The 19,962-nt window shown below is 38.1% G+C and overlaps 1 protein-coding gene across 1 annotated transcript; it reads left to right on the forward strand.

Annotated features, from left to right (window-relative positions):
• The first annotated feature begins 9,342 nt into the window (after positions 1-9,342).
• LOC144647887 (uncharacterized) lies at positions 9,343-15,148 on the forward strand. Its single transcript, XM_078507575.1, has 4 exons — positions 9,343-10,607; positions 11,181-11,762; positions 11,964-12,227; positions 13,045-15,148. The coding sequence occupies exons 1-4, from the start codon at positions 9,603-9,605 to the stop codon at positions 14,263-14,265; spliced, it is 3,072 nt and encodes a 1,023-aa protein (XP_078363701.1). The 5' UTR covers positions 9,343-9,602; the 3' UTR covers positions 14,266-15,148.
• The last annotated feature ends 4,814 nt before the right edge of the window (positions 15,149-19,962 follow it).

Raw genomic sequence — 19,962 nt, forward strand, 5'->3', positions numbered from 1 at the left:
AAGCAAGTCTGTGAAATTAAGCATGTCTGTGAAATTTAAGTGTGGATTCTGCTGTGGAAGGGCACACAAGCCTGAAATGCAACTAATGGTAGACCTTTGTGTTCTCTGCTTAGCACCAAACATGCTGCCATTACATTACGCAGCTTACTGCTTGTCATATTTTGGTATATAACTTTTTCAGTATTTTTATGATTTTTGTCAAACTATTGTAATAGGCCTTTCTCACGGGTCAGCCATCTTGACATTGAAACAAGGCTAATAACGCATGAAATCCAAGAGAGCAGACAACGCCCCTGATATTCCTGTAAGTTAGTCTTCAGTTTCTTGGTCATCCTCACTTGAAAGGCTCTCAAAAATCGGCATGAAGGATGTGAAGGCTTTTGTAAGCATGGAAAAATCTCCAAAAAGTGGGCTTGCAAAAGGATTAAATTTTTTCATGGTAGGATTTATCCATGAATCTCAGGTTCGCAGAGCATGTACTGGTATCTTTCTTTCCCTTTGCTGTTCTCCTGTGTCTAGCACAGGTAAACTAGAAGTACGTTTGTAACTCTGATTTTGTAGTTGCCACAAAACCCTAAGAAAGAGGTGGATCTACATAAGGTGTAAATGTTTGAAATCTCTAAAAAACACGAAAATCCGTCTCAACACAAGGTCAGTTTATATAATTTTTTTTTGAAATATAAAGCTATTGGTATCGCTGGCAACTGCAGTGCATGTCGAGTTCTATTTTCAATTCTGTAGTTTAATAGCTGCACACTCCGATTGAGATTGAGTTTATTTTTATCTTTTAATAACAACCGCTGGTTATGAGTTATGCTTGAATGAGGCCATTACTTTTTTATGCCTTTGCTTCAGATGCCTACCATACTGGTCACCCTTATTTACAGGTGTTTTTAACTGGAGCAATCAATAGAACAAGCGTTCAACCAATCACAAAATTTTCCTACCTTCAAGAACTACTGGACTTCAAAGTTAAAAGAGCAATAGAGGAATTTCCTTTCACAACAGAAGGATACAATCAGGTGGATGGTATCCTTAAGAGAGGTTTGGAATAGAGTAAGAAATCATCAAAGCTTACATCAAAGAGATTCTGGATCTACCCTCAATTTCAAGCACAAACCCGAGGAAAATTGGTGAATAATGCGAAAAGCTAACGTACCACGTGTAAGCCCTGCAGACAGTAAACAAACTGGAACAAGTCTATGGGGTGGTGTCGATGATGTTAGACAAATTGCCAGCGACCTGTGAAGATCTCATCCAAGCTGACCCAGAATGAACGAAAATAAATTGTGTCCTTGCAATTGTTTTTGTGCTGACCTGAAATCATTCCTTATGGCTGGGCTGTAAATATTCAGTAGATATAAATGTTATTGTAGAACCATCAATCTAATTTTTCCTGTCTTTGTTTCAGGTGCAAATGTTCAAACTGTTCTCTAGAGTTTGTGGTCAAACACAAAGAATACAGATGTTACACAGAAGTGAACAGATGTGTTGAACAGATGGAGAAGTTAAAAGAGAAGGCGAATGCATAACTTTGCATCGCGGGTTCTCTGATGTTTGTCTTAATCGCTGGGTGCTACACACTGCAGGCAAAGATTCTGTGCAGCATTCCCCAGGAGTCTATCATTGACAGTATTGTAGCCTTGCTGTCTTCGTGCAAAGCAATCTTGTCCTTCTTGGAACAGGCCTTGATGGGAATAGGACGTGGCCATATTTTGTTGACAGTCAACACATTTTTCAATGACATTTCAAATGTACAGTGAGTTAAATGTATTGAAATACATGCAGTAGGATTCTGAATTATCAAACCTCAAAGGAAACCTTAATTCAGTTTAAGAAATCAAGACTTTCACTGAAGTGGAGGTGAAATAATGTAACAAGAGCTAACTGGGTGCTACACACTGCAGGCATAGGCCTTAAAACAAAGTCAAAGAAGTCCTACACCTCCATGTTGTCTCATGGCGACATGGCCAAGCACAAGTAAGTTCTAATGATAAACTTGAGATGTCAGAGTTGTGCTTGCCACCTTGCTGGATTAGTCTCAAAGAAATGTGAAAGGTTTATTATCTGCAACATTAAAAATTCTTATCTAAAATTCTTATCAAAAATTCACACTGATGCTGTTTCAGTGGAATCACAATTTCTGCTTATTTCATTCTTCGTTTCTTCACATTTCTTACTCTTTTCTTTGCAAGACCTAACATATTTTTCTATGATAATGCTGGGCCACCATAGTATACATGTAGAGTGCAAGCACATGGCTATATTTCAGTAAGAATACTTGCAATGATAATGCCCTTGCTCGTATCCAGTATATGGATATCCTGAAAATCAAGGATCGGGAAATTGTATGTTCTATGCACTGGTGGAGCAACTTCAAATTGTGAAAGGAATAGAAATTTCACATGAAGAACTGAGAGTGAATTGGGTGCAAATCCAAAAGGAAAAGTACAACTTGGTAAGTCATTGATGGTGTTTCATGTGACATTGTAATTTTGTTAGTAAACACTACCTACTAACATTTATAATTTATTCCATTATGTAAAGAAGGCTTGATTTAAGTGTCTAAAGCATTTTCTCTCCCGTAAAATAATTATTGTATATAAATGACATGATTTTTCCAGGCCCAGGCCTTGATGCATTTTGAGAAACACAAAAAGAATTTTTCGAGCCCAAAAGGGTTTTGAGAACACATGTCTGGGTACAATATTTCGTTGCCTGGCACTTATATGCAAGTAAGAGACTGTTAAGCACACACATTTCATTTGTTATATGTCAACTTTTTTTAAAGCATAATGGAACACATCTGTTCCGCTTTGTGGATCAGGATATATATCCAACACGGTGTGATTACTTGGAAAGCATGGAAAAACAAGGCACTTGGGGTGACAATTTGATTTTACAAGCTGCTGCGAATTACTATAGAACGTCTATTCATGTCATCAGCAGTCTTGGCCAGGAGAATGAGTTATTGATCAGCCCAGGTTATGTTTTGGGTCCCCAAAACCCTAAAGCATGTTAAAAGACACTGGAGTTGTGGAATTCAGCCTCGAGGAGACGAGTCAAATCAGCAGAAGACTCTGCAAAGCTCTTTGTTTTGAAACATGACAAGCCCCAACTTCAGACCTTTCACAGGAATGTCCGGAAATACTTTTTTTCAACGAAGATTTTAAGCATGCTGTCGAGAAACGCTGCAGTGCCAGAGATACTATTGCAATACTATTTTCTGTCTTGGACCGGAGCCAGCTTAACGTTACATGATTGATAAAAGCACCAAACTTTGAAGAATGATTCTTTATTTAAAGACTATTAAATAATTTTATCTGTGGCTCCACCTGACTTTTTGACCACATAAAAACTCTCAAGCACCACCACCAGGCCATTTTGGATTGATGCAATGAAAGTGGGACAGATGGAAACTGAGGACATTGTTGAAGTTTTCGCAGTATTCTAAAATGTTTATTATGACAATTATGGGCTTGTAGTTTGTGGCCGCCAAGGGATGCAGAACATGCTTAAAGAAGCCTTGAAGAAAGATTATACAGAGTAGGCACACATTTTGGCCAAGGCAGCTTCGATAATAATGTTGTAGAGCTTAATAGTTGTTTTAAGAATTTAGTTGTTTTAATTCTCTGTCGGTTATTTGTCATTCTGTTGCTTCCGTTCAAGTCTTTTGTTGTAAGGGCCTTATTGCCCACATCAATGTTTTAAGTTGTTTATCTTAGTTTATAAAGAGCCCTTATCGCTAAGCTGTAGTCTTTCCCAGTGGACATGTTTGGGTTAGTGCCTCGAAGCTTTGGTTATTTTGTAATTCAAGTTTAAAGCCCAAGGTTGTTCAAGGTCTACCTCACACTAAGAGTTTCTAAGTTTAGGTTGTGTTGGTTATTTTGTCAAGTGTTTGTATTTGAGGGTTCCGTTTCCACGGTAGAAGAACTTGAAATCATCTACTGATCTTGATTTGGGACCTCCGTAAAGGTTCCTGTTTTGGTTTAGTTTTTGAGCGTCTTGATTTATCATTGGCCGTTTACTCTTTATTTTGGTTTTTCATGTAGGTTTGTTTGTATTTGTTTTCTTAAGTCGGTCCTGGGGATGTCTCAAGTTTTCCAAGGTCAGAGAGTTTTTGAACCCAAACATGTCTACGTTTTAGCCTATATTAGAAGGGCTGCTAGTTCACTTGATTTAGAAGAAGAAGAGTTGTGTAATAGAAGAAGTCATTAAAAGTACAGAAGTTGCTTAGAAGATCTTCCCAGAGTCTTGGTTACCTCTCGCAGAGCTTTTTCCTCCAAAGCAGTCTCACATAGTTGGTGGAGAACCCGAGTATCGATCTCGTAACAAACGCTGACTTTTCTCGGGCAGATGGGTGAAGTTGCAGCTATTAATTTAGCATCAGTTAGTGGTCTTTTTGCTACTTTTAAATGTCAAGTTAATGGTTGTCGCTCAAGGCAAATGATACCTGTTTTTCGTGTAGATCACCCATTTTCATGGCAAACTTTAGATTTATTTTTAGGATTGTTTTCTGGTTTTGGTCGTTGCTTAGTTTGGGAGGTTGACAATGTAGTTCAATTTGTAGAAATTTGTAGTTACTTTATGGTACATGAGCGTTTTCTTAATGATTTATTTCGTGCTACTTTTCCAAGGGATTATTGCCATTTATTTAGGGAAAATAATTTTTGTGAGGTCTTGTTTACCTTGAAGTTATCTGGTTATCTTTGCCTTGCGTGTAACCTCATACATTTCGCATCTCAAGAGTTTGAGGGAATTTTTGTTTTTCAAGACTTAATGGCAGCTTTGAGTGCGTTTAGTTTTCAACGTATGGTTGAACAGCGTTACTCTGAGATCGAAGATATTTGATTGTGTTCGTTACTGTTTTCCCTTGTTATTTCAGTGATTATGGATATGATCGAAAGGTGGGCGTGTCTTTTTTGTTTGACTTTAAAAAGCTCCACCACTTTCCCTATCGACTGGCTTTGTCTTCCGTGTGACCATATTATCTGCTTGGATTGTTTCAACGAGAAGAGAGCTATCTTGGAAAACATGTTCCATTGCCCTTCTTGTGCTCTGGCAATACCATTTGGTGCCCCCATTTATTTTTGGTTAGCCACAACTCAAGTCGCGGCAGCCAACGAGCCAAGAAATGAATTAGATGAGTTGGACTAAAGTAGTCACCAACAATTCCTATTATTGAACACTAGTAATTTCTATAGTATGTTCTGTAATATCTTAGATTAGTTTTGTTTATATAACCTTTCTTGCATTTGATATATTTTTTTTTTGGTATTATTTTTCGTACTCATTATTATTCATTCTTAGGCTGCCGCAAAATCACATATTCGCAGACTTCGTGTATTACTTTGCAGTATTTTCTAGTAGTTTTTCAACTTTTTGTTTTGCTGTACGAGGACGGATTGTCTGCTTGTTTTACATTTTGCTTATTTTATTAGCAAAATATATTTTAAAACTTGATTAACTTTATCAATTTTGTAGAATTTCCTCGTTTTTAATACCAAGTTTTTTTTTATCGTTTTTAATCTTTTTGGCATCGGGACGATGCTTTGTTTAAGAAGGGGGGCATGTTGTAGAGCTTAATAGTTGTTTTAAGAATTTAGTTGTTTTAATTCTCTGTCGGTTATTTGTCATTCTGTTGCTTCCGTTCAAGTCTTTTGTTGTAAGGGCCTTATTGCCCACACCAATGTTTTAAGTTGTTTATCTTAGTTTATAAAGAGCCCTTATCGCTAAGCTGTAGTCTTTCCCAGTGGACATGTTTGGGTTAGTGCCTCGAAGCTTTGGTTATTTTGTAATTCAAGTTTAAAGCCCAAGGTTGTTCAAGGTCTCCTCACACTAAGAGTTTCTAAGTTTAGGTTGTGTTGGTTATTTTGTCAAGTGTTTGTATTTGAGGGTTCCGTTTCCACGGTAGAAGAACTTGAAATCATCTACTGATCTTGATTTGGTTTAGTTTTTGAGCGTCTTGATTTATCATTGGCCGTTTACTCTTTATTTTGGTTTTTCATGTAGGTTTGTTTGTATTTGTTTTCTTAAGTCGGTCCTGGGGATGTCTCAAGTTTTCCAAGGTCAGAGAGTTTTTGAACCCAAACATGTCTACGTTTTAGCTATATTAGAAGGGCTGCTAGTTCACTTGATTTAGAAGAAGAAGAGTTGTGTAATAGAAGAAGTCATTAAAAGTACAGAAGTTGCTTAGAAGATCTTCCCAGAGTCTTGGTTACCTCTCGCAGAGCTTTTTCCTCCAAAGCAGTCTCACAATAAGAAAAGACATTTTCAGCCATGAAGCATTTAAATTTAATGGATTGTTTCAAGAAAATAGTCAAGAAGCATTGTTACCATCTTCAAAACGGTAATATTCTTAATTTTTAATGAAGATGGTTTGAAAGAGCAAGATAAGCACTGTCTCGATCCGATACAGGAAGAAGGCTCTAATTGGAGCATGAACTGCCTCTGCCTGTCTACATTGACTTGAACATACATAGATTGCCAAGCTACAAGCAGATCATCCAGCATTTACACCAGCTGGGAATTTCTTATTCCTATGTCAGGGTCACATAGTTTGAAGAGTGCAGGTGCAAATCACAGGTGCAAATGCTCTATTTGCTCACTAGCGAGAATTACAAAGCCAGAAGAGTGCTGGTGCTGCAAAGATATAGACTGATGCTGTGAACGGTTGTACGAAGTGGATATGGAGGGGAAGTGTATCATCGAGCATCCAGGCTATACTGCATGCTGTTTGAACACCTGGGTGCTGTCTACTGCTGCAGTGGGGCTGAAGACCAAAGCAAAAAAGTCGTACGCAGCAACAAAATCAGAAACAAATGTGACATACTTGAAATGGTGGCATCCAAAGTGAGGTCTTTAGAGCACACCTGGCAGTACATAACATTGTATCTTTCAAAATCACAATTTTACAGGGAATGAAAATGTTATTGTTGTTTGCATGTTCCCATTTATCAAAACAAACTAACACCTCTTGCAAACACCAACAATGCAGGCCATGTTCTCAAACATCACAATAAGGAAATCATAAACTCTAACATGTATTTTTTGCTTTACTCAATCTTTAGGTTCCTGAGATCTGTCGCATATTGACAATATGTACGCTTGGTATGTGAGTAAGTTGGTTCTGGAAAAAGGATTCCTTTTCCCAATTGTGTCTATAACAACATCTGTAAAGCCTTCCTGGATCCGGAAGATCAGTATACATGCTACGAAGAGGAGGACGCCTATAGTTTTTAAAACAGACATGCTACGTCTACTTTCAACAAAAACTGCACATATGTCTGAGTATATTTACACAGTGTTTGCAGTTCTTACTTTTGAACATATGGTTATAACGTCACTTGTCATTAGGAGTAATCAGCCAAAGTTGCTCCACGCATAAGAGTATTAAAGTGCATATGAAGCGCTTTTTTAATGCATATTTTTAAAGTTTAACATCTTAGAAAGAAAACCCTTAAAGTTTGAAAAGGAAAGAAAAAAAAATTTGACTATTTTACAACCTCAAAAAGTTGCAGCATTTGGCTCTATAATTGGCCGGAAAATTGCGTGGCCAAAATACCACATGATCTCGGCTTGTGATGTCATGTTGCTTGATTGTTGATTTTACTCCAAAGCATCAGATATGGCAGACAGAGCGAAAACTACGCAAAGAGGGGAGATACTGTGTCGCAGGTAGCCCAAACAACGAGAGTTGTCGAAATACAACGTTTACTCTGGGTGTCACAATGCACCAATTTCCTGTCAACCGTGCTTTGAGAGAGAAATGGGTAAAGTTTGAGCAGCGACACCACCAAGACTTCGCTGAGCCTGTAAGCAAAAACACCTCCTTATGTTCAGCTCATTTTGAAGAGAGTTGCTATTCCCGGAGGCCATTTGTGCAACTCAAGGGAATGGAGAATATAAAGATGAACAGGGTTCTAATAAAGGTTTCTATACCGACACGAAATTCCATTGTTCCAGCTGAACCCGAAGTCCTAACAGATCGATGGGAAAAGACAGGTAATTCACTATATTTTGGCAGGTGATTAACGTGGCTTCAACAAGTGTAGCATCGTTTTTGTTTTATTACTCCCCAAACTACTTATTATTGTTAACTTGGGTTCTTAATTTTATCGAAGCTTTTATTTTGTGCTCAGTCAAGAAAATTATTCTGAAATTATTTTGAAGGAGCATGATTTTGACTAGCTGTTGTACTGAAGATTACTTTGTTGTTACTAGTAACTCACATCCCAACTGTCTGTTCTAGTAAACTTATTGTTATTAGTTGCACGTAATAAGGTAAACTTACATGTAAGCAAATTCAAATTTTTGCCATTTTTTAATTACCGGTATGCTGTTTTATCAAATTGTTAGCTTAAGAGAGATGCTCTTGCAGAGTTCAGTCCAAACATCACAAAAAAGAAAAAAGATGCACTTTCTGTACATCAAGCTACATGCTCTGTGTCATCTGGAAGTCCACATGAAGAAATGCTTGACCAAGACAGAACAGAAGCAACTGATGGGCAAAGTATATCTCTCACTTAAAAGTAATTGTAAAAGAGATAGTCAATGGCTGCAGTCACATCTACGACATAACTAAAGTTAAACTTTAGTTATTGTCAAATTATGTGACGTCATACCTAACTGTAGTTAGTGCTTTCAGTCCTCCTTGCGATCACACCAATGCAGTAAACTACAGTTAGTTCTGATAAGCATTTGACTAATTTCGAATTTAAATTAGTTAATGACAGCCCTTGTTGTTGATCTGTGTCAAGTTGTTCCTCTACTTTTTCTATTTTTGCACGGCATCTGGGCATCCAAGAAAAAAATGAAGTTAGGATGCTAGATGCTGCAGAATTCAAGCTTTATTTTTCCTAACATTTGTGATATGTAAATTCATGGCATTTTATTTTTCTCTTTTTCCTTTCCTTTACGCTTTGTTTTGCATATTTATGTTCATCTTGCACGCGCAAAAAGAATTGTCACATTCTGATTTTTTGCTTGTTAACTTAAAATTAACCCATGAACTCTACTTGGGTATAACTATAGTTAGTCTGTATTTTTTTGGATCAGCAAGGTGTAAATTTTCTTACTATAGTTAGAGTGAACGGAGAAGCAGTCACATCACTGAAATGGCTAACTATAGTTATCACCGTCTCAACTGAAAGCCTAGATGTGACCGCAGCCAACATCAGTTACTGTTAAAAGTTGTTGCCATCATGACATTGCACATTGCGACTAGTTGTTTCAATTAAGGAATCCCATCACATAACTATAGGCTTCTCTCAGCAGTAACAAACATTACATTGAATTGTATTGCCATTCAAAATGAAACAGTTTTTCTTTATTCCACTTTAGCCTGTGTACAGCCGCCCCCTCCCCTCAATAAAAATCGGGAAGGAGCGTCTGTGATTTACCGTTGATAATCGTGTTCCGGACCACGTGACTTTTTCTGGAATGTTTGGAAAATGATCTGATTGGCTATCACCAGTGGATCATTACATCATCGAAAGAACGCGTTTCGATTGGTTATAATTTTCGCGGGGTTTACATAATGGGCCTTCTCTGTATAGTCTATCACTTTTTTTCACACCAACAACCAAAATGTGAGATTTGTCATGAGTTCGTGTGTGCTTTGTGGTTTAGGTATCGTGAAAAATACGGATAAAAATCTTGTTGATGGACGAAGGGGCAATCCTTTTAACGTGCGAGAGGAATTGCTATCGTTAGAGTATAAAGTGGAAATTAATTCGCCGTACATTTGTAGAAATTGTCTGTCGGTGTTGAAGAAACGAAGGGCGCTCTCGACGAACCTTCGAGAGGTAAATAACACTATTCAAAAAATCTTCCTCGCAAAGAAGTCTTCTGTTAATCCAGTACCAGTCAATGTTATCACATCGCAGTCCTCTAACCAGTCAAGCTCTTTCCAAGAACAAGCTGCAAAGCGTGTTGCGTTGGAGGATTCGAGCGCATCTGTGACATTAGACGATAGCAGCGCATTCACAAGTAAAACATCGGCGGATCAGTTGTCAAGTATACTTACCTCGACACCTTGTAAGGAGAAAAGTCGTCCTGTTGACATTGCTGCTTTCGCTGGACCTGTTTCGCCGATTCCTGCCCGCGAAGTCGACGTCGAGGAAAAGAAGACAGTCGTTCAAGTCTCAATCAAGTGGCCAAGCCGACCAAATGCGAAAGTCAACAACTTACACGAAGGTTTGGAGTCGCTCGGCAAGATGCTTTGCCGCGGTACGTACAAGCAAATCGCAAGGGCAGTGTGGAAAAATCCCATTCTGAGAAAACATGTGCAACAGTTGTATTTGGAGGAAGTTGATCGTGAGTGTACTGCTATGTGCTCGTTAAAAAATCCTAGTTGCCTACGATCACCAAGCAAAAAAGATCTTCAGTCCTTCTCACTCAAGAAGTTCAACACCGAACTTGAATCGAAAGCTCCCTTGTTCAGTGCCGTGCTATGGACGGCCAGCGTCAGAAAAAGCAAAAGAGATGATCGATTCTGGCAGCCATCAGTGTGCATGTCCGCGGCAGTCTTGCTGAAGAACAGGTCCCCATGTATGAATGCAATGCAGCTGATCAACACTATCACTTTGTATCATTCAGGGATAATTGTGAGTATTTAACAATTTTTATCAAATGTTTTTACGTACTCCATTAGTCCACACGTAAAGCACTGAGGACCATATTAAATTTTATTTGCTAAGTGAATAATTTGGCATGTCACTATACAGTAGTTGTTGCTTTCTTGCATCTGAATACATTGCATCCCACCTGAAGGCATTGTCATAGGTATGATATATGTGGTTTGAAAATTATTAATCTTTGGTTTAAAATTTTTTAAACCAGCTAAAATTGAATTTATTATCGTAATCCAAAACAAGGGTAAATAAAAATAAAACTGGTTAGAAGCATTTTAAACCAAAGACAGATTTGAACCACAACACATACTTTTTACAGCTTAATTTATAAGAAATGCCATTTTCCTTTCAGAGCATTAGTTACCAAAATGATAAATTTTAACCTAATTTAAATTTTTCTATGCAGACTATGGTGTTAATAAAAAAAATTGTAGCTACAGTGTAGTACTGGCTGAATGATCTGGTATTGCAAATTAATGGTGCATTGGTCAAAACAATGTAGCCTTTGACTTTAGCATGCATCAACACAGGCTTTATTTATTACAGGGCTCTCTTTGTCGACTGGGTTCCCTCAGAGTCACTACAGGCCATTCCTACTACTACAAAAAGCTGGACGAATTTGGAAAAGATCATGCTGCTTCCGTCCAAAAGAAGGTCAAGGAGGAGACAGCACGGCTTGAGAAAAAACACAGAGCACCAACTAATGCACCATCTGCCACCATTTCCCATCCTGCAGTAGAAGAGCCGCAGCCTGAGCAAGCTGTAATTATATCTGCTGATAAAGGAAGAAAGTTGGTGTTCGACAACTTCGACTTCAAGCAGCAAGTTCACTACATGACCGAAGAGCACCAAAACGTTGATGTCCACTGGGTTTCCCACCTGTCCGTTGAAAATCGTGTATCAGGAAACCACTTATCCAGTGACAAACCTGCCACAGAGGCTCTTATGCAGATGGAGAATGGTCTGTGCTTGCCAAGTCGTCACGAGCACCACCTTCAGAGGGAAAATTACATAACCCTTACTGAGAGGGCAGTCGTGGAAATACCCTGTTTGTCATTCCTCAAGCCTGTGGTCTGCAAACACATTCCACACCAGTATAGCAAGGAAATGGCTGATAAATCAGAAATGGTAATACATTGTAAATTTGTCAAAAAATTCAATTATAAAAATTAAATCTACAGCATGGCTGGTTGGCATTTAATGTAGATGATATGCCATATAGAGGTTACTTTTAATTTTGTTCTTGGTTGTTTATCCTCAAAGACAGACTTGGAATATACATCAATCCTCTTTTTTCTTTTATGCATATCATGTGTTTTCTCTTTGTAGAATTTTTTGGGAATGCTGTATCACAATGAAAATGATGCAGATGGCATTCAGCAAGTACTCACAGAACTGCATCAATATGTACCCTACTATGGTGATGGAGATGAAAGAGTGTATTCTTCACAAGGTTATGTTGCTGATCAGCTCTCAGTAGAACGAGGCGTGAATGCACTGTTCGAGCTAGCAAATGGCTTTACCCCTGAGGAACGACTGGAAGGAATTCACCTGGAAATTGCTGATTGGCACTCGGGAAATAAGTTTTTAAAGGTATTTTGCACAATGTAAATGTTAGCAGCTTGGTGAATATGGATTTATACTCACTTAATTCTCCTCACAATATAAATACTAATTCAAGAGGTTAGGAGAATTAATAAAATGGTCACCAAAGTGAAATTGTTTTGAACCTTTAACAAATTCTCCCAACAATGTAGATCAATCATTAGAAATAATTATCTGAATGTGGCTATCACAAGAATTCTCCCCTTTAGATTAGGTACCTCCAAAATTTTTAAAACAGGGATGTTCTGCTCCGAGGTCCTCATTCTCCTTTATGTCAAACTACTTTTGATAGAAAAGGTAGCCCTTTTGGATACCTTCAATTGCCAATGGTACCCCTTTCATATACCCCCAGTTGGTAATCTTTTCTATACTCAATCTTGTAAAATACCAACCCTCTTTAACACCTTCAGCCTTAGAGATACCCTTTGAAGGCAAAGCCTTAACCTACAAAAAGCCAGTCAATGTTTTATGACACCACACAAAAAATTGTGTAAAATTTATTTTTCTTCTTTTCTTTTTGGTCAAATGAGCATAAAACTAAAGCTTAAAAGTATGTTTTTATTGTGTATTTTTTTAGTCATCTGGGGATAGACATAGACTATCACTTTTTTATTATGACCCCTTTTTTATAATTACAAGTCACTGCCACCATGCTAATTTCAATGCAAGTCAGTATTAATTAAGCAAATAATATGGTAAATATCTGTTTCCTAATATGTCTTCAAATTGCATACAGTGGCATTTCCATTTGCACACCAATTTTGTACAAAACGTAAGTTAAATGTCACCACAAATCTGTTTTTAGGTTGCTTTCAAGAACTTCTATGACACCAAATCATCTGGGGACAAGTGTACCCTCTACAGTGATAGAAATTTAATCAACAGAAGAAATGTTAGAGCCGACGTGGATGCAGCTGTTAATCCCTGTAGAAAATTTTTTGACCTTGAAGTTAAAGCAAGGTTAATAGCAGCCGCGGTACATGAGCTGGGGATGGATGGCATTTCAGACAGCCCCAAAGGTGAATATTTTCGCCCAGACCTCCCTGAAGCCAGCAATATGGAGAGAAAGGAATATGTCCGCAAAATTGCCACACGCATTGTAGATGGCTATGTCATTCAAAGAGAAAATGTTGAGAAAATTTTCAACAGCCTTTTAGCTGCAGAGGCCGTTGAGGAAGAAGAGGCCAGATGTCAAACTGATGATGGCAGATACATTTGTTTTTTTCCAGGTTGTGGTAAGACCTTTGCATGCAGGGGAAAGCGAATGAGTGATCATGAATCTACCCATAATCAGCAGATCCCATCTTCAGATTCCCAAGGGCTACTTTTCTCAAGTGACATGGCACCTTCAGACAAAGTTCCTGAGAAGGATGACATGTTCAATTATCAGTGCTCTTTCCTAGAATATGGCATGCTGATTTTGAACTTTTTTGATGCCATAAAAGAGGGTGATGGGAAACGTATCTTCAGATGCTGGAAGTTTCAATTGCCTTACTTGAGAATGGACCCTGGGAGTACAAAGTATGCTCTTGAAGCCCTAGGGATGATTTTTCAGGTACATGCATTGCTCTCACCCAAAAGTTCTCATGAACTTATTTGGAACAGAACTGCACAGTTAAAGTCAGGGCTGGGGAAAAACATTCCCCTTGATTTGCTCCTGGAGTTTTTCAATCGATTACTGAAAGAAGTCAGGAAAAAACTGGGACCTAATGCAACAAACCACAAGGCTATGGATCGCTACTGCCATGCAATTGATTTCACTAAGGTGTTACTCGACAACTTTGATCAAGAGTGTTGTGTCATCCGTCGTTCTGGACACCACTATGAACTTTCAGTGGAGTCTGATTTACGCAAGGTTGTCTCAGAGCTGATCACCCAGAAGGCTTTCTGTTGGACACCAGGGCGTACCTATGCCCACTTTGGTGATACCAAGTCTACCCTCCTGTCAAACTTTGACCTTCAAGACATGTTCAGGTGGATAAACAAGCACAAGAGAAACATTTCTAGACAAAGAAAAGCACGTTAGAATACAATAATGAGGGATGCCTGGAATGGACCTCCAGGTGACTTATGATCCTTCCTATCCGCCCTATGTAATGTTTGTAAATCAAAGGGAGAATTTCATATAAGATCAGGAGTCACTTTAGGGCCTTATTCAATGAACCCCTTCATTCAAATGTACATGTATATTAAGTAATCTGTGATGCCATGGAAAACTTGGCCAGAAAGTTGATATTCTGAATTTTTTTTCGAATTAATTCATTTTCAATCAGATTTTTATTTTGTTTCATTTGTGGTTTATTTTGAAGTCATGCCTTGTATGCACCCATTGTGGTAGCTGGCAAACCATTTTTGTTCCTGTTCACATAAAAGAAAAGTTAACTTAAGCCATTGACATTGAATTGCAATTAGTTCCAGTAACCTACAGTCTGGCCAAGTTAGAGAAATTTTCAAGGTTTTCAATTTTGCACACCTCAAGGCAATATTGTGTTTTGCAAAGACTGAACATTGAAACAAACAATAGGTTGTCACATGGTGATCTGTAGAATCAGTACAACTTAGCAAGACACCTGTCAATTTTTAGTTTCGGGTGGGAAATATGTTACAATAACTTAGAAGGGAGGAAAAATGTGGAATTACATGCAAATTTCAAATGAGAAAAATGGGAATATTCACACTGTAATATAAGCTGTTAATAAATTCAGTTAAACAATATTTCACTATTATTTTTCAAGCCAATCACCCATTTTTTGATTTGCTGTGAGCTGTATGTTCCTTCCCCCAACACTTTCTTGTGTTCTTTTCTATAATCCATCAAATATTTTTTGCGCTTGCGATTAGGCTTACTGTAACATGTCACATGATGCAGCCAAAATTGGGGAATATCAGATCATATTCCCCAAGTGATATTCCCCAGTTTACGAACTTTGCAATTTATGTTCAAATGTTAAGATTTGATTTCAAGTAAATTGTTAAAATTAATAGAACTAAACATTTTTAGTAGACTAACAATATTTTGAATGCTGACAGAATTACTTTGATGTTTCAAAGCTTTGAGCAATGCGGCCTTGCATAAAAATATTTGATGGATAATGAACACAATAGCCTCCATTTGGCTTCAAAATTATGTACGGATATTGTCCTTGGACATTATCCTTTCCTCAATGCTCACAGTTTTACTTGAGCTTTGCTTTCGGAAAACTGTTCATTTCTTGGAACAGATAATGTCCGGCAACAAATATCCTTGCATATTTTCACCCCAAATCGGGGCTATTGTTTATATATTATTCACCTCGGTTTCGGTGAAAGTGGTGGATATTTACCTCGCCACTTTGTGGCTTGGTAAATATCAACCACTGTTCACCTCCACCACTGGTGAATACATGTAATAAATACTGTTAACTATTTTCTTAATTTTTCCAAACACTCCTTACAATTTTCCATGCACTACATGATTACAAACTATAAGGACAACATGCCATTACGCAAAACAGAGGGTTTTACTGATGTCACCAAAATTGCCTTATTCAATGCTTTGAATTACACTTGCAACAGAGAACCATCTCCAACGATCAACAACTACTTGACAATTTTCTTTGTTTCCTTTGTTTACAACTCTCTCTAAATGAAATTATTTTACAAATCAATGAAGCTTCAGCGTACATTTTTTTCTGACAAAACAGAAGCATGGAACTCAAATGTTTCAACAGGAGCTTTACATATATTACATATTATTTAAAAATATTGCCGATCATGCTACTCATGTTTACTTCTTCATTACCTGACTGATCAATCTCTTCCATCTGAACGTCTACGTCAAAATAGTCACTTTCACTTAATAGCTGACATAGTTCAGAGTCGTCTCTGATGTCAGCCCATTCCTGAGCAAGTTCCTCCATGTCATCATCTTCATTTTCTGGTGCCTCCAACTCGTCACAATTGAAATCACCAAAGACCTGGTGAATAACGCGTAAAATTGCCCGGCTATGTTCTCTCCTCCAAACTTCAACACATTGTTCAACATGCTGCAATGTATTAATTCTGTCACAGTTATCAAGCACTTGCTTTATGTGATGTGCTGTAAATTCGTGCATCATGTTTACAGATGCCACAGCACCTGAAGTGTTTTGAACTAACAAGTGTTTCATGTATTCAAAAAGTTCCTTTTTGAGTTCCACCTTGTCCTTTTCTTCAACTGAACGAACACATTCAGAGGGTAAAATTTGTTCTTCAGTTGCATCGAAACTCAAAGTAGCAGGTTCCTTGCACATTTCCTGTCCGCAACCACATGTTGTAGCACACATGTCACAGCACCGGTGACCTGACACAGAGGAAGTAAATTTTCCTGGAAAATGACTGTATAAGTAGGTGCGCCTGCAGTCAGTACTATTAGAAATATAATCTTTGATGTCATTATTGCAATGTGCACCAAGCAGCCCATTGTGGAGTAAAAGGCAGGAACTTGGCTGACCATCTCTACCAGACCTTCCGCATTCTTGGACATAGCATTCAAGGTTTTTAGAAGGGCCAAAATGGATAACACGATGTACTTCTTTACAGTTCACTCCCATTCCAAATGCTACTGTACAGGCTATAACTCGAATGTGGCCATTAGCTTGAGACATGTTATGAAGAACATGCTTTTTCACAGACTCTGGGGTCCCAGCATGAAACATTTCTACAATTCTCCTTTTACTGTCCGGCTCATTATCAACGAAGAAACCATTTCCGAGGCTTTCCTTAAATGCTGAATAAACCAGAGCACACTGCTTGCGTGTTTGGCAGAAAATCATTGTTCTTTCACATGACACATTTTTGCACCTCAGCTCTTCAATCAAAGAACTGAATATACAAGAAACTGGCATGTTTTTATCTAAATATCGCACAACGAATTGAACATTGGGCCTTTCTGGACTGTGTTCCATAATAAAACATGAGGACTGGTTTAAGTTCAAAGCCCTAAAAATGTCTCTTTTTGTTGACATTGAAGCAGTGGCAGTCAAAATTATCGAAGGGACATCACTTGCGGTTAACGACTTGAGTTCTCCAAGGTTCCCGTACCAAATTCTAAAAGGGACAGCTGCTTGCTTTCTAGCCTGTGTTACTCCAGGGAGACCCCACTGGCTTATGCAGTGGGCTTCGTCCACAGTTATCGCGACCAGAAACTTGCGATAATGCTCGCTTGAAAGAAGCTTGCGCCATCGCTCCACGCTTAACATTTTTTCAGGAGAAGCGAACAAGTACGTGAACGCTCCTTTTTCAACTTGCTTGAGTCGTTCTTCTGATTGCTCATCGTGAAGAGCAATTGCCGATAGGCCCAAAGATCGTAAGAATGCCACTTGGTCTTCCATAAGCGTTTTCAAAGGTGAGATAATAATTATTTTGCTGCCGCGTCGACAAAACAGCTCATCGGCAACGATTGAGGCTGCATAAAAGATTAAGGACTTCCCGTATCCAGTTGGAAGACTTGCATAGACATCCTTTCCATTGAAAAGTGCTTCTAAGCATTCCTTTTGCTCGTCGTAAAGCGAAGGAATTTTAAAAGTGTCGCAGACCCTCTCGAAAGCACGTTGTAAATTACTCGCATCGACCGCCATTTTGAAAATTTGAGACATAACAATGTGCGCCACGGAAATTTTGGTCAGCGTAAATCGTTTTTCATAATTTATGCAAAATTATTCCGGAACACGATTATCAACGGTAAATCACAGACGCTCCTTCCCGATTTTTATTGAGGGGAGGGGGCGGCTGTACACAGGCTATTCCACTTAAGATTTATATATTTTTTTGTCTTACAATACAGTTCACTGTCATACCGTCACTGTCATAAACTCTATTATAATGCTTTGATCAAGCAAACAATGCTATATGCATCAACCGTGTGGACATCATGCTCTGCTGAGAATCTACAAAGAGTATTTAAACTTCAGAAACGCGCAGCACGTGTAATACTAAATGCGGATACTAAAGCGAATAGTGTACAACTGTTTAGAGAATTGAATTGGGTTCCATTTTATCATGAGGCAAATGTAAATAGGTTATCAATGGTATACAAACGACTGTCTGGGGACTGTCCATATTATTTGTTTCAGATGCTGATAAGAAACGCCGATACAATGAAAGATCGAGCAGACATGGACCACTAAACCTTGTCTGCCCCCGATTCAAACGGGAGTCAGAAGGCGGAAGGTCTTTCACAGTATCGACTACACGCCTCTGGAATACTATACCCAGCATCATAAGGAACAAGCCTAGTTTAGTAAGTTTTAAGAAGGCTATGTTTGAATTTTTTAAAGATACATACAAACATTTAGATCATTTACTTTTTAGTTAATTCTTTTATATCAATTTCGTCATTTTAGAGTAATTTTTACCTAGTTTTTATATTATAGCATATTTTTAACTAAATTTTGTAATTTTAGATTGTTAGATTTTTAGCATTATTTTTAGTTCTTGATTGTATTTTGTATTAGAGGGCCACTGGTTTGTCAGTTTTTTACTGTTTTGTGTTCACCCTTTATAAATAAAGTTGATTATTTTTATGATACCACCTTTTTAATAAAAGCATTATTGATTTTACACTTGCTTCATATAGCCTTCATAATAATACTCAAGCTTCAATCTCAGAAAACACCTGAAGAGCAGCTCTTTTCTTAGACAGATCATAGTGCCTCAAGGTTAGTTTTTTGTTTCATTTGAATTGTTATGGTCTATTGCGTGTACCCAGAGTGCTTCAGGTTCTAATATTCGCCTTTTTGGCCTCGTTTCAGTTAAATTATTCAGACACCATTACAATTGAAAATGGATTATGGTTGAGTGAGCCCAAACAATTTCGCGCTAAGTGAGCTTTGTTCGACCTTTTTTTCACCAGTTGACTTAAGAAATTTCAAAATAAGACAATGTTGTACTTAAATCCATTTTGGAACCTTGAAGAACCTCGCGATTTCATTTTTTTTTTTCTGTTGCAAAGTTTGTTATTTTTAGCCTGTTGGCACCATCACAAGAGATTGTGAGATGCAAATATGTGCGGGAAACCGCGAAATTGTCTTTGTTTTATTTTGATAACTCGTTTTCACGTGCTTGTATTCACAGTTCCTTCAGCTCTTATTTAATTTTTATATTGTTTTCTTGTTATACATGTAGATTAGCATTAAGATGGATGGTTCGGAGAAACGTTTATATGTTGTGACCGGCACTACGCCAAATACACCAAGTGAAAAAAGGACTCGTGAGCAAGAACAGCCAGCTGAACAGCCCATACAAGAAAGACCTGCACAAAGAACTTTCGCAAAAGGTACATGCGCTAATTACAATTTTGTAGTTTGATTTGAAAATAACTTTAAGTAACATACATGTTTATTTTATGTTAAAGGCAAGTCATCAATGTCTACAACAAGCTAGGCTTGTCAGACCACCTAAGCAGCGAATTTCACCGGAAAAGCGAAAACCAGTGGCTGTACCCTGGAGTAAGAGGGAAGAGGTTGCATTGGTGCAATTCACTTGTTTGCTTTGATCACAGTGGAACAGCTATATTTACAAATGTATGGCTTGCTCAAAAAATGGGAATCTCATCATCAGTGCTTCGTTTTGTTGAGCTGCCGATAGCAGCCATGCAGAGACTGCAGACCAACAACAAGGTCAACCTTATCCTGAAGTTTTGTCAGTGCCTGGCCATTGAAAGACCCGATAAGTCTGGACTCCTCATGTCAATCCATAGAGTGCC

The sequence above is a fragment of the Oculina patagonica genome, chromosome 4 (assembly GCF_052425735.1).
Source record: "Oculina patagonica isolate OP01 chromosome 4, crgOcupat, whole genome shotgun sequence".
Taxonomy (NCBI): domain Eukaryota; kingdom Metazoa; phylum Cnidaria; class Anthozoa; order Scleractinia; family Oculinidae; genus Oculina; species Oculina patagonica.